The 22,970-nt window shown below is 42.1% G+C and overlaps 1 protein-coding gene across 1 annotated transcript in view; it reads left to right on the top strand.

The window, feature by feature from the left end:
- Nucleotides 1–22,970, top strand: part of kcnh5b (potassium voltage-gated channel, subfamily H (eag-related), member 5b) — a 194,094-nt gene that overhangs the window by 22,147 nt on the left and 148,977 nt on the right. Inside the window, exon 5 of the mRNA XM_075447653.1 lies at nucleotides 14,951–15,066. Coding sequence (XP_075303768.1) covers nucleotides 14,951–15,066 — 116 coding nt within the window. The remainder of the gene's footprint in view (nucleotides 1–14,950; nucleotides 15,067–22,970) is intronic.

The following is a 22,970-nucleotide window of genomic DNA, read 5'->3' as shown; positions in this document are numbered from 1 at the left end:
TACAAGGGGGGGGGCACAGCTCACCGTCTTTGCGGAAACGCACTTTACCGGCTACAACATCTCACAGAAACTGAAACCGACATCAGCAACAAAAAGAGAAGATATTGATCTATCTTACCAAACTGCAAGGCAGCTGGTTCATCACTCTCAGTCTCACGGTATGAGTGAACATCCGGAGTCCAGTCAAAAATAATAAACTCATTATCTTAGAAAGTCGTGCTTATTAGGAAATTGGGTGTAATCCAGATGGTAGGATACAGTGTAATAACAACCCCTCATAATGTCATAGTCCTAATCTTGTGGCCTGGAAGATAATAGCATTCTGAATATGCCCCTAAAGGGTAACCTCATTATTATCGGCAATGGGAAGGTATTAAATGCGTTTCAGCAGGTGTGCCCACATTTAAAAAAAAAACTGTTTCAACACAGTACATTTAACATAAACAGCATTTGCCATTTTTCTTTTCATCACCAAAATCATTTTGTCGATGTTTAGTTTGTGTCCATAAATGGAACTTTTTTTTCTACATTCCCTTCCCTTTTTCATCTTTCAGACTAATTGTCTTCCCCTTCTCTGAGACAGTATTTTAATATTTTTAACTAGTTTGACTTTGGTTCCTCACTTATTTCTCCCTTTTCCATTTTATTTTTCATCTCCACCTTCCTTTATGTTAACGATCGTTGTCAACTGTATTTCTCTTTTGAAATTTCCTACTTATATGCATCTCTGTAGAACTTTCTGCTCCTTCCCTGTCCTTTCTCTCATATGGAGAAGTCTCAGGACATTTGTGCTTGCTACACATCATACCCCTTTTTCATCTTATCCCAAGCTGCGGCTGCATAAAAAAGAGCTAGTCAAGTCTTGTTTCTCTGCCATGCGGGAATCTCTAAAGCTGTCGGGTTGTGTTTGAGGAGGCTGTGATGCTGTCTGGAATCACAGGAGATGTGGGTGGCGGTGTTGTCCTCCGTGCCCTGACTGATGCACAGTGTCAGTTTCTAGCCCTGGGAGTCAATCCTGGCACGGCAGAAAGGGCGTGTTTGCTCTTTGATAAGGACCAACCCCCCACCCCCCACTTATTCTTTATTATGTACATACAGTACATGCAAACACGTGCACATACATGCAGTGACATCCACCCACCTCCTATGGCTAACTGCAGAGATCTGCCCAGAACTGTTGGGTGATTTGTTTATTTATTCATTATGTGTGTTCAGCGGCACGTAAATAACATGAGTTAAACAGGCAATTACAGCTTTAGTGGAACTACTATTGTCGCATCAGCATGTTGACAACTTTGTGAATTAGCTTTTGACAATGTGACACACTTCAGATTTAATTCAGTGATTTTTTTTTTGTTCGTGCCCACAAAGGAGAGCCTACAAAATAGAATTTGTTTGCTCATTTTGTTATTTTTTTTCTCATGTTAAAGCTACACTGTTTGCACATGTTAGTTTACTTTACTTTCATTCACAGACTGCTCCTGTCTACATGTCAAAGTTTGCAGGTAGAAGATACTGAGCCACTCACTTTGGATAAAAGCATTTGCTAAATTAAAAACACTGTCTAACATAAATTTAGAGAGCACACTTGGTTGATAATTGTTAGAATTGTGGAGTAGATCAGTTGCGTTGAGGATGCTAGCTCTTGTTTTCTAAGGCAAGGAGGCGTTGTTGAGGCTGGAGAAGATAATTATCCTGTTACTGCAGCAGAATAACGCTGCTTCACTAACAATATCAGGTTGGTGAAGAGGGGGATCTCTATCCAGATCGTATGGCTCAGTAGTTTTGAAACATTTTTGTAACAAGGCATACCATTTATATAATTTCCTTCTTGGTATAATAAAGCGTTTTTGAACTGAGCTGAATAAATATAAAAAAAGTATTTCCAAGCCACACTTTTACTACTGACAATGGCTGAGGTAAGACAGACTTGATCTCAAAGAGTTAAATTCTTATTTTTTTAGGCTGATGAATAGAAATATAGATAATCAGCAATTAAGTAAATAAGTAAAAAAAACTCTAAGCTTAAATAGCTTATTATTACATAATTATATAATTGGAAATCCACAGTTTGCTAAGCTGAGTGAACAACAGAAGTTGAGTGATCTGACCAGAAATCATCATGACTAAAACTTATAAAAGCTTGTTGTGTTAAAATATTTGGTTAAGTCTGAGAACACATTAAATTGTTTAATAAGTAACATGTTTTAGGATCTAGCCTAATCGTCAGACCAAAACATTAGTAATCTAACTGGTTAACACAATTCACAAGCAACCCTTGTCACACAATAGAAGCAGACACTTTGTGATATTGCTAGCACACTCACACACTCAAAAAAAAAAAAAAGACTCAGATTCTGCTCATTGTTCATTGCTCATTCATGTTGTATAAGCTGGTACAACACATTTATATGATTCAATTCCTGTGTGACAATCCAAAGATTTTTGAGCTGGGCTAAACACTGAATGGTTCATGATCCTTCCAACTTTTCTGGGCTGCCGTTCAAAATTGGAACATGCCTACGGTTTGCATCAAATGGCGCTGTTGAAATTTGTACAATTAGGACATTTTCAAGGCTCCAAAGGCTACATATGGCCATGTTTTCTTTTGCAAAGTGTCACACTTTTAGGTGATGCATGACACCCCATCCTGACTGAACGCGAGCGATTGATAAAAAGTGATTAGAATGCGTACGTATCAGCCTGTCCTGACATGCCGTGAGTGATGTCGCTCTGTCCAGCGATTACGCTGGAAAAAAATCGCCCGCGCTGTCTCTATTTGGACAACATTTCGTGGCGCCCCGCCCCTAAACGCTTCTTATTGGTTGAAATGAACACGCTGCTTCCTGTTGACAAGCTAGTTAGCAACAGGTCAGCATCACTCAGGGAATAATGGACGAGGAGAAGCTGATCTTTACTGTGGAACAGCACCCAATGGTTTATGACCCCAAACACCCCTACCACAAAGATCTGAACTGAAGGGAGGCCGCATGGGCGGTAATCGCCAGAGAACTTGGTGTTTCAAGTGAGTACTTTCTGAACCAATAGAATCACAAAATCATCACGCTGCATATCAGGACACCCTTGCCAAATTTTGTCGTCGTATCGCGTCAGTTTAGCTCGCTCGCTTTCAGTCAGGATGGGGTGTTACATGAAATTGTCACAGATGTGGTATTGCACAACTATTAGATGTTCCAAAACACATGTAAAGGAGGTAGGAGGGGATGGACTGTGGTGTTACACCACAGATTGTAACACAAGTAAAGCTAGTTCAAATATCATTTGACTCATTTCTACTGGTGTTTTTCAGGTTTGGCCTTAAAAAATGGTTCAGTTTAGGTGTAAAATCAAAATATGCTAAAGGTTAGGGATAAAAACACATGTTTAGGCTTAAATATCCATAAAAACTTATTTTGAGACTTGCATTATGTTGCAGGAAAGCTTACGTTTACAAAAACAAGAAGCCATGAAAACTGTTTCTGCACCTTCATTGTGGCATTTTGGACATGTGGACAAATGTAGCAGTTATGTTTTTTTTTGTGAGACTGCGATACATTTTAGGTAGGGCTGTGCGATATGGGAAAAACTCATATCACAATATTTTTTAACAGTTAATATTGATATATATCGGGTCCATAACTTTTATCTTTCACTTAAACCCTATATTTTCCACCGTGCTGATTGGTAGTCTTTTTCAATACAATAAGCTACTGCATTTGTAATATCACTGTATCTCTTAGATTTTTTGTCATACGGCGCTGGATAAAGCAGACTCTACACTCTTCTGTTGCTGCTGCACAAGCGTCGTTATTGGGGGAAGATTAGCACTTGTCCTGACATGCCGTGAGTGATGTGAGTGATTTGTAAAAGTTTGCATTCTCCGTGCTCAAACGGGTGGCGCTGCTTCAGGTGATGAAAAAGATTAGGGGTATTTCCTCTCTTTGAACATGTGCTCTACATAATTTGCAGTGCACACAACTCTGTTCCGTGTCGGACTTAAAAAATGTCCTTCCTACAAAATACCTTCACACCACCGAACTTTCCCATGGCTAGCTGCTGGCAAGGCTCTATTCCAGCCACGGGATTGTTGCTGCGCAACTCTCGCTGTCATTGGCAATTCGTATTGTCTGTCAAAAGATGGACAAATGTAATATATCAAAAGGTATATCGACCATGTTTCATGTCTCTATCGAGGAAAAGTTATTCCTCCATAGCTAACGTTATCATTTTATCGCCCACTTAGTCTTCACCACTAAGTCCAAGGCAACTGAAGCACATCAGAAAAAGCCTCAGTGCTAATTGTTCAAACTAAACTATCACTGCAAACATAGCATGATTTATGTAGGTCGACATTTAATGATCAAAGTGTTGCCACCTGAACCACTGGAACAGCCCACTCCCTCAGTTATGCATAAAGCACTGAGGCATTGTGCACTGAGCACTGAATATGAACAGGGACAATATAACATATAAAAAGTACCCTTTACATTCTGTCTATACTCTTGGAACAAATTAACTTAACAGTGCAAACACTATAACAACAATTTGTGACTGAATTTACTTCAATGTGTTCGTTAAATAACTAAAATGAGCAAAATTGTTTCTCAAGCACTTAGTGAAGTGAAATGCAGCCAAATTGAATGAGATGAAATCACTGCTCCCTCTGTTTTCAAATCAAAATGTCTTTGAACAAGACTCCTGACCCCAGATTCCCCCCAATCATCAGGTGAACAGCTTGCACCGTTTGCCTGTGTGTGTGATATCTTGAGAAGCAAAATGCTAAGTGCATAAGGGATGATGGCTCTACATGTGTCTTACCTGCTTACTTGTGCATGATTGAGTGAAGCAAGAGAATGTTTTCTGAAGGTGAAAGCAATCTGGAATGTGATTCACTTAGTAATGGTAACATTTTAGACAGAATCTGAAGTTGGAAATTAATCCTCTATTTTGTGTTATCCTCTTTTTATGTTATAGACATTCATAGACATACTTATGATTGGATATTTAAAACAAAATCATCTTAGCAATTAGACTGTATGCTGCAGTTGGGGTTTAGACTGATGTGAGGCAACCAGACTGCCAGAAACACTATGGTGCAATTCAGTGCAGCTTGTTTGATGCCACAGAGAGGATGCAGCATCAGCCTGCTGTGCCACAGAGCAGCATACTAAGGGCTGTATTTTAACCCGCCTGGTGATAAGGGGTGGAAGAGGCTGTCGTGGGGAATGGAGATTTGCTGCCACAAGCGTTGGCAGAGTTTGCTTGTGCCGCACACTGAATCTCGCTCTCAGCTCTGTCTCTGGCTGCTCCCACGGCTCAGCATGCCACAACACGTCAGCATCAGCCGAATGGGAGACATCCAAGTCTGCTAAAGACGTCCATCTACAGCTAAAAACAATTACAATGGAGTAAATGTAATAACTCCTTAATCTGTGACTCTCTTCATGCCCATGCTTTGCCTAAAATGACCCTTTTCCCCATTTTTAACCAACCATTCTCTTTATTTTTATTAATCTCAATTTGCACTGTGTTGTGTATTGTTACAACAGCCTATGTTAATTCCTTGACCTATATGTAGGTTCCCTGCTCTAGTTTTGTTCAACCAATTTTTTTGGTCATTCGGGTGAAAAGAACAAAACTTTGCATTGCTGCCAGTGTCTTGCCATAATGGTGCCATTTCAGTGATTCTGCAGCCTTTGGGATTGAAAAGCCTTTGCTGTGTGCCTGACTGGTGGTGGTTAACAAGATAGAAAATCCTGACAGAAAATCTGGTATAGTTACACCGACAGGAAGGTAGCAAAAAAATAGAATGAGTGGCAGGGAAAAACAAATGGCAAAGCAGGAATCTGTAAAATGAATGAATATCATGTTGTTTTGGGGAGTTGTCATGTTCACTGATTTATTTTTTTTTGTTAACTGCCTGAAAGCCTTCACAGATGGTTGTGAACTATTTCAGCAAGGCATCTGATGAGGGCAAGGTACTGAGGCAGGAATGCAGCTGCAGGAAGCGGAATATTGTAGCAGGTTGAAGTATATTATGATTCCATTTACAACAGCTGTAGCTGGACTCGTGGAGGAAGGAATTCACAAAAAATTGATAATTGCATAAATTATCTTTAGAAAATCTAAAAACAAGATCTTGAATCAATCTTCAACGTTTATTTCACAATTTGTCCTTTTGTTGACAAATGCATCACACTCAAAATATGATTGTGGGGAGGTGGAGAGAGTTCTTGAGACTTAATCTACAACAATGTACAAAGAACATAAAGGACAACTGTTCTTGGAATTGAAAGGGCAAACAAATGAACTACTAAGCAAAACATCCACGATGCTATGTCACCACTACAATGTTGACTCAAATAGGCTAATATTAAAGCATGGAACACATTTTTTTGAACAACTACTCTTATAAGCTCTTCAAACAATTCTAAAGGGCATCATTACCTCCGCTACAAAGTAGGCCAATGATTTAGTAATAGCTTGATCCTGGATGTGCTCTATCCTCGTCTGATCTCAAACAGCTCACACTCCTTCCTTTGACATAGCATAAATACATAATCAGGAGAGACAAAACATAATCAGTACTACGGTAACTTTACTTTAAGGCAGTGTTTCTCAATTCCGTTCCTCGGGACCCACTGCCCTGCATGTTTTCGATGTTTCCCTCCTCCAGCACACCTGATTCAAATGAATGGCTCCTGATCAGGCCACTGCAGAGCTTGATGACGAGTTGATCATTTGAATCAGGTGTGCTGAAGGAGGGAAACATCGAAAAATGCATGGCAGTGGGTCCCGAGGACCAGAATTGAGAAACACTGCTTTAACATATCCCATATTCCTGTGGGGGAAGTGTCATGCTCTCTTCGAACATGGAAATGAAGAGACATGCGCTCGTGGCTTTACGACCCCAGATGCACTAGCAATTAGTAAACATTACCAAGGATCCATTTGCAGGTTTTTAACATGTCTACCAAATTGTTGTGAACCTGTTTAAGCTTGATTAGGTATAATATTTTCATACATTTGCCATTAACAGTTTTTTTTATTTTAGTATGGTTTGTACCTTTACGAGTGTATTGAGACGACCACACTTGCAAATTGCAGATATTCAGTCAGCCAGCAGTTTGGTGGATTTAAGGTGCTTTGGACCAAGACGTCATTCCCATCATAAAGCTTCAGTGGACACAAATTATTCATTTTGGTGAGTTTGTCGTTTTTGCAAGTCACATAAATGACTGTGCTTTTTAGTTGAAGGCCATAGGCTAACCCTACTGATTTGCATAAACACAGATCATGGTAATGACATGGATTATATTATCACAACAGTTCCTGTCAGGGCTGGATGTTGGATGCAGGAGAAATGTGAAGCTGCAAAAAGCAAAATTATATTGGTCATTGGAGTTTGAGCATCTCTTGAGAAACAAAATGTTGATCATTAGAAAAAAAATGTTGAGGCTTGGTTTCTATATGTGTGCTTTGTGAAGAGATAAGTTTTAGGGCTAATAAAAATAGAGTGTAAAAGATGTCAAAGCAGAATGTACATGTGTCTATCATGCATCTGTCCTTCTGCTGAACAAATCACTATCACGTGAGATCTGTTGATGCTCTGTTTGATCCACTACAGTGAGTTATGTGCATGTCATTGGTGTGGAACGGCTGATCAAAATCCCATTTTAGACTTCACAATGGTAGTGCATGGAACAGTTCTGCTCCTGTGTTATTTTTAGCCTGAGTCTTTACTTAAAAAAAAAGTTATTTTACGCCTCCATTGTGCTGTACTCTGTTAAATCATATGGTGTTGGATTTTTTGGAAGGGGACAATATACAATAAGAGCACAACTATTAACTGTGAAGAAGACAGATTATTTATTTGTCCCACGGTTTCCCTCCTTGCTCAGTGTGAGGTCCTTTTGTCCTTATGTGGCAGTATGTAGAGTGGAGGCTTTTGGGTTGTCAGTTTGTATTTACGTGAATGCCACCTAGACTAATTCTTCCTGGCTCAAAATAGAGCACATTGGCTTGCTTGCTGTGGCAATCTTTTGCACATTTTATTTGACTTTTTCCCCAACACACAACTAAATGGTGATTTGAAATGCAAGCACAGATCACAGTAAATCATGCCACAACAATACACATGACAGAAAAGTTACTTACAATTTTTCTTCAATGAGTCTGTAAAGCTATAACCTGTACCATCATTGTGTCTCACAATTAGTTTTCAGTTACTGGAACAATTCTTTATTGAGCTGTGATGTAGATATGCACGAGCTTAGCTCATTGGTTCAAAACTGAGAACGTTCTGGTGTCCACAAGTCATTTTATAACCATATTCATGTAGTTCGGCATCTTATCATCAGCATTATATATGTTTAATCTCTCACAGAAGTATAACATTTCGACTGTATTTTTTTTTTTTTTTCAATCTATCTTTAAAAAAAAAAAATCTTTTTTGACTGTTATGATTGAACTCACTTTTTATACTCGACAGGTCCTCTAATAAAAATGACAAAATACATTGTATGTCCATAACTGTAAATACAACGAATAGAGACATTCTATAAACTACTGCCCCCACAGGTGGCAGGAGGGAAATATGATTCACTCTGAAGTGTTTTCTTTTACAAGCAACAAGGTGCGATGGCCAACACGTGCAAACGCGCTGCAAACGGCGAAACAAATCCAACAACATCAAAACACATGCAAGACAGAAACGCACTGCAAACATCAAAACACATGCCAGACAGAAACGCACTGCAAACATCAAAACACATGCAAGACAGAAACGCACTGCAAACATCAAAACACATGCAAGACAGAAACGCACTGCAAACATCAAAACACATGCAAGACAGAAACGCACTGCAAACATCAAAACACATGCCAGACAGAAACGCACTGCAAACATCAAAACACATGCAAGACAGAAACGCACTGCAAACATCAAAACACATGCAAGACATAAACGCTGCAAACATCAAAACACATGCCAGACAGAAACGCTGCAAACATCAAAACACATGCAAGACATAAACGCTGCAAACATCAAAACACATGCCAGACAGAAACGCTGCAAACACCAAAACACATGCAAGACAGAAACGCTGCAAACATCAAAACACATGCAAGACAGAAACGCACTGCAAACATCAAAACACATGCAAGACAGAAACGCACTGCAAACATCAAAACACATGCCAGACAGAAACGCTGCAAACATCAAAACACATGCAAGACATAAACGCTGCAAACATCAAAACACATGCAAGACATAAACGCTGCAAACATCAAAACACATGCAAGACAGAAACGCTGCAAACATCAAAACACATGCAAGACATAAACGCTGCAAACATCAAAACACATGCAAGACATAAACGCTGCAAACACCAAAACACATGCAAGACAGAAACGCTGCAAACATCAAAACACATGCAAGACAGAAACGCACTGCAAACATCAAAACACATGCAAGACAGAAACGCACTGCAAACATCAAAACACATGCCAGACAGAAACGCTGCAAACATCAAAACACATGCAAGACATAAACGCTGCAAACATCAAAACACATGCAAGACATAAACGCTGCAAACATCAAAACACATGCAAGACAGAAACGCACTGCAAACATCAAAACACATGCCAGACAGAAACGCTGCAAACATCAAAACACATGCAAGACATAAACGCTGCAAACATCAAAACACATGCCAGACAGAAACGCTGCAAACACCAAAACACATGCAAGACAGAAACGCTGCAAACATCAAAACACATGCAAGACAGAAACGCACTGCAAACATCAAAACACATGCAAGACAGAAACGCACTGCAAACATCAAAACACATGCCAGACAGAAACGCTGCAAACACCAAAACACATGCAAGACAGAAACGTACTGCAAACATCAAAACACATGCAAGACAGAAACGCACTGCAAACATCAAAACACATGCCAGACAGAAACGCTGCAAACATCAAAACACATGCAAGACAGAAACGCTGCAAACATCAAAACACATGCAAGACAGAAACGCTGCAAACATCAAAACACATGCAAGACAGAAACGCACTGCAAACATCAAAACACATGCAAGACATAAACGCTGCAAACATCAAAACACATGCCAGACAGAAACGCACTGCAAACATCAAAACACATGCAAGACAGAAACGCACTGCAAACATCAAAACACATGCAAGACATAAACGCTGCAAACATCAAAACACATGCAAGACAGAAACGCTGCAAACATCAAAACACATGCAAGACAGAAACGCACTGCAAACATCAAAACACATGCAAGACAGAAACGCTGCAAACATCAAAACACATGCCAGACAGAAACGCTGCAAACTTCAAAACACATGCAAGAAAAAAAACGCTGCAAACATCAAAACACATGCAAGACATAAACGCTGCAAACATCAAAACACATGCCAGACAGAAACGCTGCAAACATCAAAACACATGCAAGACATAAACGCTGCAAACATCAAAACACATGCCAGACAGAAACGCTGCAAACATCAAAACACATGCAAGACAGAAACGCACTGCAAACATCAAAACGCATGCAAGACAGAAACGCACTGTAAACATCAAAACACATGCAAGACAGAAATGCTGCAAACTTCAAAACACATGCAAGAAAAAAACGCTGCAAACATCAAAACACATGCAAGAAAAAAACGCTGCAAACATCAAAACACATGCAAGACATAAACGCTGCAACATCAAAACACATGGAAGACAGAAACGCTGCAAACTTCAAAACACATGCAAGACAGAAACGCTGCAAACATCAAAACACATGCAAGACAGAAACGCTGCAAACATCAAAACACAACGGAAGTTCGCCAGGCCACTAGGTGGTCTCGACCTGTGGGATAGGGGATATCTATGGGAGATCTACCATATTAATGAAAGAGAAGAAAGTCAAAAGGTAGTTTTCAATTCAATTCATTTTTATTTATATAGCGCCAAATACAACAAATGTCATCTCAAGGCACTTAGATAGTAAGTCCAATTCAAGCCAATTGGAATTAAATTAATTAATAATAATCATAATTCATAAAATAATCCAATTCGTTCATATAGAGCCAATTCAAAAACAATTTCCTAGCTAAGAAAACCAACAGATTGCACTGAAAACTTTTTGTTTTTCGGTCCAATCTCCCGGCCTGAGCGTGCCTGAGGCGACTGTGGAGAGAAACGACTCCCTTTTAACAGGAAGAAACCTCTGGCAGAACCAGACTCAGGAAGGGTGGCCATCCGCCTCGACCAGCTGGGGTTTGAGAAGACAGAAAGGGGGGGAGGGGGGAGGGCCGCAGCGGCGGCGGCACTGTAACACCATTCAAAGGATATCTGTTGGAACAGGGAAACACGAGTTAATGACCACAATAATATCACATATACATAAAGAGAGTAAAGTGAGGAAAGGTGTGACAGATGAGGCCCCCCAGCAGTCTAGGCCTATAGCAGCTTAACTATGGGATGTTTCAGGATTACCTGAGCCATCCCTATTCAAGGTAAACACAAGAAACTTGTGCTAACGAGCTAATGTCATCATTTATGTCTTTTTTAAACACTTGGCCGTAATCTTTTACCTTATAATAGCGACATAACTCCGCTGCTCTTCCATAATAAAGTAAAAGATTACGGCCAAGTGTTTAAAAAAGACATAAATGACAACTACCTTTTGACTTTCTTCTCTTTCATTAATATGGTAGATCCATCTCCCATAGTCGATCCCCTATCCCACAGGTCGAGACCCTCTTCTGGCCTGGCGAACTTCCGTTGTGTTTTGATGTTTGCAGCGTTTTTTTTCTTGCATGTGTTTTGATGTGTACAGTGCGTTTCTGTCTTGCATGTGTTTTGATGTTTGCAGCGTTTCTGTCTTGCATTTGTTTTGATGTTTGCAGCGTTTCTGTCTTGCATGTGTTTTGATGTTTGCAACGTTTCTCTCTTGCATGTGTTTTGATGTTTGCAGCGTTTCTGTCTTGCATGTGTTTTGGGGTTTGAAGCGCGTGTGCTCCGGTCGTTTTTGTTATTGCCGCATTTTTCTCTTGCAGCATTTTATTGTTGGATTTGTTTTGATGTTTGCAGCGTTTCTGTCTTGCATGTGTTTTGGGGTTTGAAGCGCGTGTGCTCCGGTCGTTTTTGTTATTGCCGCATTTTTCTCTTTCAGCATTTTATTGTTGGATTTGTTTCGCCGTTTGCAGCGCGTTTGCACGTGTCGGCCACCTAACAAGGTCCTCTTAAAGCTGCCGTCGGCAGGTTTTCAAAATTCCGAGTCTAAAGTCGGAAAATTCGAACTGATACAACTTTCAGGTCCCTCCCCCTCTGTGGACGAGGTTGTGCACGTGAGTTCACACTAGTGTGTGCGCACACAAGCTGGGGGCAGACTCATGCTCAGCATGGAAGACGTGGTTGGTGACTGTTCTGCTCAGATAATAGATAAATAATAAACCTAACGTGATTGGTTAAAAACAGCCGGGAGCGCTCGATTTTTGCAAGCACAATTACAGGCTTTAGAGGGAGCTACAGAATTCGGGATTTTTCCTAAACAGCCTATTTAATATTCTACTTCCAGAATCCCATGACAGTTCAAGCTAATATGACTAAAAAAAAGTTGCCGACGGCAGCTTTAAGCAGGAAGGCGGCTGGTGTGATTATTCGCAGCCTCAGGATGTGAGTTTTTTTTTCCATTTCTAGGTTACGTTCAGTCAATAACAAAACAATATTTTATGAATGCCTTTGTCACTTACTAGTTGGGTTTAGGCAATAACTTAGTTAGAGTTAGAAAATCGATCAACTTGGTTAGGATTACAAAAATATGTCACGGATAGGACGAATGTAAGTTCTTTGTACTATGCCACCATCACTTTACATGCGGCTGCTCTCAGCATTGCCAAAGTTCCCAATTTCTTTCCTTCCTTTGAATGTAATAGCAATCGATTGCTGTTGCTGAAAAAATATCCATGGGGTTGTTTTTGGGAGGAGGACAGTCTCTTTATACCTTGTGGACATGAATCTCTTAAGATATGTCACGTTGGTTGTGGTGGCGTGGTGAAGGAGGACCTGGATGCAGATATTTCAAAAATCAAACTTGATTTATTTTAAACAATCCAAACAAAAAGTGTATACTATATGCCGGTATACCAAAAAACCTAACTATGACTATGACAAAACAAAACTTGACAAAAAATAACAAAACAAAACCTGACTATGACTATGACTATGAAAGGGGAGAAACACAGGTCACATCAGTGCAAGAGTGACCGAGCAAAAAACATGGCAACTAAAGACGAAGCAGTAACTTAAAACAGACATGACATATTAGGGCGTAAAAAGAGTGAACTATTTTTAGTTTTAACAAACAGTTATTTTCCCTTTAAAAAAAAAAAATAAATAAATAAATGGTTTGTTAAGCATTTAACAGCCAATGTTACAGTATGATGTACTGTATATAGTGAGTTAGACAAGCTCTACAAAATTTCCTTCCAGGACATATCGTGAAAACTATCGATCAAACATACTATCAGTAACTCTGGAAATCAAGTGACAAAAGGCCACTTTGTGAAACGTTGTGAAACGTTACAGCAGTTTTCACAATTGGAAGCCAAGTGACTGGTTTTCATTGCATAGGATAAACTGGATGTTGTGTTAATATTCATGCTAGACTGCCTCCATTTCAACATAGAATGGATGGGGGTGTCACATGGCTGGAGGCCAGAGGGTTGAAAGCTGTTTTTAAACTCCAGTCTTTATTCAAAATGGTCCCTTCAAAGGGTTGGGTCAATCACAATGTGTGACTACTGTATGTGCTATCCCTCTGTAGTGTTACTCTATGCCCTTTAAAGCATTTGATTTTATTTTTAGAATGGTTTGATTTTATTTTTAGAATGGTGGCTGGCAGCTGGTGGACAGGCTTGTATTATTCAGGTGCACTTGCTGTTGAAACAGAATTGAAAGTGGTTTTCATGTTTAGCATTAGAGATTTTTAACATTAAAAGAAGCTTCATTGTGTCTTTAACTAAAAGCTTTTGCTACAAGATTTTGGAAAAAGGCCAGAATGTGTTAGAAGAGGAAAGACTGGGGGAAGAGAGAATGTTTTCTTTATGACGTTTGTCCTTTCTCTGTAGTTTTAGTGAACTTTAATGTGAATATAACACTTTTAAAGCACGGTTTTCAAATACTTATCAGCCTTAAAAAGTATGATAATCAATGGCATTGAAATTAAACAAAAATATCATCAAGAAGTTAAGGTTTTGAGTATACATTTGACTATAAAGAACCAAACAGGGAATACTATTAGGTTGATTAATGTCCACAATACATTATATGCACATTGTGTGATCCTTGTCTGAAGTGGGAGTATATGCAGTTGTTATATATCCTATCACTATCTAAATGAAAGCAAGGACAATACTGACACCCTTTATCATGCTTTTCTTTTAAACTTTTAATCAATTTATTAATTAAACTTTCACATTTGCATGAAGTAAATGCAGCTGTGTGTTTTATTGATACCCCAAGGAACAAGTTTTTCTTTTACTTCTGCATCTCAGTGGAGGTTAGAGCACAGTGGTGGCCATCTGCTGAGCAGAAACCCTGCAGCTGATGGAGATTGTTGCATTTAGGAACACTTTCTATAGGGTGGATGTTATCTTAGAATTATTGCAAATTTGAATGACCAATTAGGGAAAACTGTTCTGACAGTCTTCTTATAGCAAGAACAAATAGAAGCTGTGGGAATATTTTGTCAGTCCAGAATATCCCCACTGGAGTCACAGACGGGGGAATTGTATCAACAGTGGTAGCCGAGGGCTGACTGGGTGCTAGTTATATCTGTATGGATCATTAAGAACCAGCGGATACGCAATCTAGTTAAGGTGCGATGGAATATGAAATAAGTAATAACTGCCGTCTCTTTTTTGCAGGATGGACCAAATTTGCACGGCTCACACGTGCGCTCACCAACAACCGCAACACGCTGCAGCAGCTGGCACCTATTAGCAAACATGAAGTCAGTCATAAACAATCAAGACTGGCGGAGGTGAGCTTCCACACCCAAACACACAAACTTGTTTTTCTATCTTTGTGGTGATTTACCATTGGCATAATGCATTCACAATTACCCATAACATTACCCATAACCATTACAGCTGAGAGCTTATCCCTAACCCTAACCCCAACCCTACCTCATTTCTAACCCTTATCATAAATCAAGCTTTTGACCCTTAAAATTCCCTTTTAAACATATGAGGTCCACCATTTGGTCCTTACAAAACATGTTAGACTCCCAATGTAAAGTAGGATCCTTATCTTTTGGGCCTTAGAAATTCATAGCACTACACTGTACTTGCTTGATCTTAAGTCTGATATAATGCCTATTTTAGCTCTGTTTTGGGTTACTACCAGAACCAGAGGAAATGGTGTGGCTTTAACTGATAAATGCTAAATAGTGTTCACCAGATAGACTCCAGCTATGTCTTGTTGCGAGTTATTATAGAGCATGAAGCACATGGTTATTTTCTAGGTTCCCTGACAGTAGTCGCTGCTACGGCCAAGAAAAGCGCACAATAGCTCTCAAAGTGAAGCACAAACAAAATACATTAAAGTTGCTGTCAGGTAAAATAATAGGGCTCAAACTTGCTTTAAAAAAGAGAAGCTTGACCTGAGAATTTTCCACAAGTACATGACTAGAAGCAATTTTTTCACAGTTTTAGTTGATGGTTATAAGAATGACACACCTCGGGAGTAGCAACGACACCCTTTTTTTGGTGGTTTAAAAAGTGAAAGTCATCACAAACATTTATGCCTATAAGGTGTAAGATACATCTGAAATGTTATTTGATTAATCTTCAGTCATGTCCGTTTAGTCTCAACATCAAGCTGCTGCATCCGTAAAAGGAAAATTTGATCAAATGCATTTATTAAAGTGTTAGGTGGTGAAAGTACATGGTTGATTCGAATTACAGTACATTGTTGTGTCTACATAGTAGTAAACCGTGACAGTTAAAAAAACCCCTACATGGTAGTGGTTGACACATTTTCATATTGACGCATTGCGTCATGTAACATCATATAACGCTGCCAGAAAACAGCAGCCTTCGGGATACATTAACACAATATGGAATATCATGGATTATGACTACTGCTTTTTGGAGAAGTGGACAAATGCATGCATTACACATTTAATTTAAACTTTTGACTTGCGCTGTATATAAAATAAAAAAATACAACAATTCACTAAAACTGCTGTAGTTTAGCCGGTTTCATAAATGTCTTCAACACGTGTCAAACAGCCACTGACCCCTGTTCGCTCATCAGCGCTTGAATGCGTGTACGCTGAAATTAAATCGGATGCGATCAAGCATAAATATCTAAAAAATACTAATATATTTTGAAAATAAGATTATACTGACTTTGTAGTAAATCCTTGTAGGTGAGTTTGTAGTGGCCTTGATGCACAAACGCACACTCACACACACATTAATGTGGCACCATTTCAATGCTCTTTGCATTATTTCTGCACAAATACACCCTCACATGAAACATTAACAACCACGGTCAGAGCTTTTTCTCAGTGCTGAGTTAAGAACACTCATACATACAGACACATAGCCTGACAGATGGACGTCGGCATGCAAGCACACCGTCAATACCCCGATACCTGCACCCCGCCCTCAGCCACAGTCACATGACAACTTCCCTCAAACTGTAGTTGTTTGACTAAACGAGTGATGCTCTCCCCACTGCTCATGTTGACTGCGGATGATATTAATATTTCAGGCTGGAGAAGAAACACGGGCACAGTGGTGTGGGTACTCTGAATAATTGTAACTGGTTCTGGAATTTGGAAAATGGATTTCACGGCATGGAGGAGATGGCTTATGAGTTCACCCGTCTGTTTTATTCATGAAAGATTGAGCTAAGTGTTTCGCCTTTAATCAGAATTAGTCTGAGCCACATCCCTGCTTAGTGCACGAGGTGAAAAGTGGTGTGACCTATCGGAAGTATTACTTTGAGGGAAGGATGGAAAGGAGAACGCAGTTATGAAGAGAGGAAAAATAGCAAGTAAAGTGAGAGGGTACAAGAGAAAGATATTTGTGAGGAAACCAAAAAACAGTAGTGTTGGGAGGATTAGGTGTACCAAACTGAAACGCCATCTTTCCCTTTTTCTCAGTCTGGTGCTGAGCCACGGAGACTTGCATAATGACCTGAGTGTGCTCATTTGATATCGCAGGTGATCCATTTGCCTCGCAGCCTGAAAGGCACAGCTGGCATCTTCTGTTGAGGATGCTGATAAGTGTCAGATGTTCTCCCCCCCTCACAGCTCTGCTGGACAAGTTGGCAGCGTCTTTTTTAAAGCAGCAATGATGATGTTAACCATGAGTTGTTTGATCGGCAGCCCTGACGAAGAGGATTAGAATAGCTCTACAAGTATGAAGCTTGCTGTTGTTCTTTAGCTCTGTTACCCTATCTTGTTATTTAACATCAGACTGAATCCCACTGTTGTTGACACCACAGAATGTTTCTGGCATGAAGATGGCAGGAAGTCTTCATCATGATGATGGCCTTACTGTATGATCTAGTTTTTGCTTTGCTCCACTCCTTTGTCTTTTGTGTGTGCCTCATTGTGGTTTTGCGTCCATTCTGCATTAACCCTGGGCACAGCTCTACATGTTTGCATGTTGTACTTTTTTGGAGACCATATTGGAGCATTTTCCAAAATATGTGTAGGCTACTTTTGCTTGTATTGGCGCTGTTGTAGTTTTTTTCCCTGGCACAGAAAAAAGACAGAGATCATGTGAGATAAAAGACTGCTTTGTGAAGTTGTTTCACAGAGTCATTGTTGATGCATTATCCGCTTTGTGATTAAACTTGTTGTGGTGGTAGCTTAAAACCTTTCCTGTCTGCAATTTCTTTAGTGTTTCTACAATACTGCTGCTTTGGTTTTCAAGTTGCTGCTCGGGGTTATTAAAAAACGTGCTTTGTTAAGTGTTGGTACTAAAGATATTTAGTCAGGGTTTGAATGATTGGCAAAACATACACTATATTGCCAAAAGTATTCAGTCACTCACCCAAATAATTAAATCGAGGTGTTCCAGTAGGCCTGTCACGATATCCAATAAGTCAATAAATCGTCCGATAACTTTTTCCAAGCACGATCACTTTTCTGGCCACGATAAGTCTATTTAAAAAAAAAAAAATTTTTTTTTTTTTTTTTTGCGCATTTCTTTGTTTCCTCGCCACTCCCGCCCTTTCCCTACCTAACCGAATGATGGGTGCTTTCACTCAGCGCAATGATTGTTGAACGTTAAAGCATTTTCAATTTTCAGTGCAGGCCTCCCTGAAAAAAAAAAAGTTGTTGCCCCGGTAACATATTTGCGCCGTTTGAGACCATGTGTTCGACTGCTGACCTCTGATAGTTAGCAGCAGCATTCGTTCGACTGTTACCTCGCAGAAGCCGCAGCTCGCATCAAGTCAGATAGCAGCTAACGAAAGAAAAGTTATGGAACTGGTGCCGAAGAAAACGGCGAAAGCTCCCGTGTGGGACCACTTTGGCTTCCAGCCAAATGATGAGGGTGAGCCACTGAATCTAAACGAGCCGATATGTCGGATTTGTAATAAAATGGTGCCATGTAAATCCAGCAATACAACCAACATGATCATGCACCTAAATCATAACCACCCGTTGCAGTTTTCAGAGCTGGGGAAAAAAACTCCGACAACTTCATCTGCACAACAGAGCACAATAACAGGGTTGTTCAGTCGACAAACAAAATACAAACAGTGCAAAATGGTCCCAACTGATGGAAAAAGTGGTGCGTTTATTGGCCAAAGAGATGCTCCCATTCAATCTGGTCGAGAAGCCAGCTTTCAGAAAAATGCTGCAATCTTTTGACAGTCAGTATGAACTGCCCTCTCGAAACTATGTGTCACAGATGGCGATCCCGAATCTTTACAGCACAATTAAAGAGCAAATACTAAAAGAGCTACGGGTGGGTAGGTGTTCTTATTGTTTACTCTGTTTGTGTGTGTGTGTGTGTGTGTGCATGCATGCGTCTGTGTAATGCCCCATGTTTGTTTACAAGCAACTTTGAAAAAAATTCTTCATTGTTATTTTAATAAAATCACATTTATTGATATTTAAAAGGGTGTATTCGCATTTTTATTGCATTTTTTATCCCATTGTCATTAAATTGTTTGAAAGTCGCGAAAAATTCAATATTATCGATTATCGCAATAATTTCTTGGCCAATTTATCGTCTAGCAAAATTTGGTATCGTGACAGCACTATGTTCCAGTCAGTTCCATGGCTACAGGTGTATAAATTCAAGCAACTAGGCATGCAGACTGCTGCTACAAACATTTGTGAAAGAATCGGTTGCTCTCAGGAGCTCAGTGAATTCCATTTCTGCAACAATTTCAGTCGTGAAATTTCCTCGCTCCTAAATATTCCACAGTCAACTGTCAGTGGTATTATAACAAAGTGGAGTCGGATCAGTTGGATCGGGTGCTTTGTGAGCTGGGCGGCAGCCGAAGGCAGAGACCCTGGCGGTCTGATCCTCGGCTACTGAAGCTGGCTCTTGGGACGTGGAACGTCACCTCTCTGCTGGGGAAGGAGCCTGAGCTGGTGTGCGAGGCTGAGCGGTTCTGGCTAGATATAGTCGGACTCACCTCGACGCATGGGTTGGGCTCCGGAACCAGCCTCCTCGAGAGGGGTTGGACTCTCTTCCACTCTGGAGTTGCCCGCGGTGAGAGGCGTAGAGCAGGTGTGGGCATATTTATTGCCCCCCGGCTGTGCGCCTGTACATTGGGGTTTACCCCGGTAGACGAGAGGGTAGCCTCCCTCCGCCTTAGGATGGGGGGACGGGTCCTGACTGTTTTTTGTGCTTATGCACTGAACAGCAGTTCAGAGTACCCACCCTTTTTGGAGTCCCTGGAGGAGGCACTGGAGAGTGCTCCTCCGGAAGACTCCCTCGTCGTGCTGGGGGACTTCAATGCTCACGTGGGCAATGACAGTGAGACCTGGAGGGGCGTGATTGGGAGGAACGCCCCCCCCCCCCGATCTGAATCAGAGTGGTGTTCTGTTATTGGACTTCTGTGCTCGTCATGGACTGTCCATAACGAACACCATGTTCAGGCATAAGGGTGTCCATATGTGCACTTGGCACCAGGACACCCTAGGCCGCAGCTCGATGATCGACTTTGAGGTCGTATCGTCGGACTTGCGGGGCATGAGAGGGGCGGAGCTGTCAACTGATCACCACCTGGTGGTGAGTTGGCTCCGCTGGTGGGGGAGGAAGCTGGTCAGATCTGGCAGGCCCAAACGTATTGTGAGGGTCTGTTGGGAACGGCTGGCGGAATCCCCTGTAAGGAGGAGTTTCAACTCCCACCTCCGGGAGAGCTTCAGCCATGTCCCGGGGGAGGTGGGGGACATTGAGCCTGAATGGGCCATGTTCCGTGCCTCCATTGTTGAGGCGGCCAACCGGAGCTGTGGCCGTAAGGTGGTCTGGCCTGTTGTGGCGGCAACCCCCGAACCGCTGGTGGACCCCAGTGGTGATGGAAGCCGTCAAGCTGAAGAAGGAGTCCTATCGGGCCTTTTTGGCCTGTGAAACTCTGGAAGCAGCTGATGGTACCGACAGGCCAAGCGGAACGCGGCCTCGGCGGTTGCTGAGGCAAAAACTCGGGCTTGGGAGGAGTTTGGGGAGGCCATGGAGAACGACTTCCGGACGGCCTCGAGGAGATTCTGGTCCACCATCCGGCGGCTCAGGGGGGGAAAGCGGTGCACCGTCAACACCGTGTATGGTGAGGACGGGTCTCTGTTGACCTCAACTGGGGAAGTCGTGAGTCGGTGGGGGGAGTACTTCGATGGCCTCCTCAATCCTACCGACACGCCTTCTGATGAGGAAGCAGAGTTGGGGAGCTCGGACGTGGGGCCTCCCATTTCTGGGGCTGAGGTTGCCGAGGTGGTTGAAAAATGGCAAGGCCCCGTGGGTGGATGAGGTCCGCCCTGAGTTCCTCAAGGCTCTGGATGTTGTAGGGCTGTCTTGGTTGACACGCCTCTGCAGCATCGCGTGGACATCGGGGGCAGTGCCTCTGGACTGGCAGATCGGGGTGGTGGTCCCCCTCTTTAAAAAGGGGGACCGGAGGGTGTGTTCCAACTATAGGGGGATCACACTCCTCAGCCTCCCTGGCAAGGTCTATTCGGGGGTACTGGAGAGGAGGATCCGTCGGATAGTCGAATCTCGGATTCAGGAGGTGCAGTGTGGTTTTCGTCCTGGCCGTGGAACAGTGGACCAGCTCTATACCCTCGGCAGGATCCTGGAGGATGCATGGGAGTTCGCCCAACCGGTCTACATGTGTTTTGTGGACTTGGAGAAGGCGTTTTACCGTCTCCCTCGGGGACTCTTGTGGGGGGTGCTCCGGGAGTAGGGAGTGCCGGACTTCTTGATATGGGCTGTTCGGTCTCTGTATGACCGGTGTCAGAGTTTGGTCCGCATTGCCGGCAGTAAGTCGGACATGTTTCCTGTGAGGGTTGGACTCCGTCAGGGCTGCCCTTTGTCACGGATTCTGTTCATAATTGTTATGGACAGAATTTTTAGGCGCAGCCAGGGCGTTGAGGGGGTCCGTTTTGGTGACCTCAGAATCGGGTCTCTGCTTTTTGCGGATGATGTGGTTCTGTTGGCATCGTCGGACCGTGACCTTCAGCTCTCACTGGAGCGATTCGCAGCCGAGTGTGAAGCGGCTGGGATGAGAATCAGCACCTCCAAATCTGAGACCATGGTCCTCAGCCGGAAAAGGGTGGAATGCCCTCTCCGGGTCGGGAATGAGATCCTTCCCCAAGTGGAGGAGTTCAATTATCTCGGGGTCTTGTTCACGAGTGAGGGACGAATGGAGCAGGAGATTGACAGGCGGATCGGTGCGGCGTCTGCAGTGATACGGGCTCTGCACCGGCCCGTCGTGGTGAAGAAGGAGCTGAGCCAGAAGGCGAAGCTCTCGATTTACCGGTCAATCTACGTTCCTACCCTCACCTATGGTCACGAGCTATGGGTAGTGACCAAAAGAACGAGATCACGAATACAAGCGGCCGAAATGAGTTTCCTCCGCAGGGTGTCTGGGCTCTCCATTAGAGATATGGTGAGAAGCTCGGTCATCCGGGAAGGGCTCGGAGTAGAACCGCTGCTCCTCCGCATCGAGAGGAGTCAGATGAGGTGGCTCAGGCATCTGGTTAGGATGCCTCCTGGACGCCTCCCTGGTGAGGTGTTCTGGGCCCGTCCCACTGGGAGGAGACCCCGGGGAAGACCCAGGACACGTTGGAGAGACTATGTCTCTCAGCTGGCCTGGGAACGCCTCGGGGTCCCCCCAGAAGAGCTGGAGGAAGTGGCCGGGGACAGGGACCTCTGGGTTTCTCTGCTTAGGCTGCTGCCTGCTCCCTTTGTGGAAAGCTTGCCCAGAAGAGTTGAAGTCGTTATAGCTGCAATGGGTGGGCCGACGTCATATTAAGCCCTATGGATTAAGAATGACATGTCACTTAAGTTGATATGCATGTAAAGGCAGATGAGCGAATACTTTTGGCAATATAATGTATCTCTAGAACTATATTTAGCTATATAGAGCTTGATTTCTGCTCTTCTTTCAAAATTAATCATGTTTAAACCTGGATCTATTTTTCCAGTCTGATATGTACAACCATTAACACATATCAGTAAGTATAGCTGGTGAAATGGCATCATAGGTGCCAAGGAATGTGTTCCTGGACAGCCAATTCATTAGAAAAAGCATTTGTTGGTGGGTGAGCAATAACAACACATTGTCAAAAATGGAAAAAAAAACCTGTTTAGTTCTTCTCAAGTTAAGTAATCACCTCATTAGAGCCCTTCAGTAGAATACATGAATTACAGAGCAGACAGAAGCCAAATCATAGCAGCTATAAGAACCCATCATATG

Source organism: Odontesthes bonariensis, chromosome 17, assembly GCF_027942865.1.
Source record: "Odontesthes bonariensis isolate fOdoBon6 chromosome 17, fOdoBon6.hap1, whole genome shotgun sequence".
Taxonomy (NCBI): Eukaryota; Metazoa; Chordata; class Actinopteri; order Atheriniformes; family Atherinopsidae; genus Odontesthes; species Odontesthes bonariensis.
This window is presented reverse-complemented; position numbering and strand designations above follow the sequence as displayed.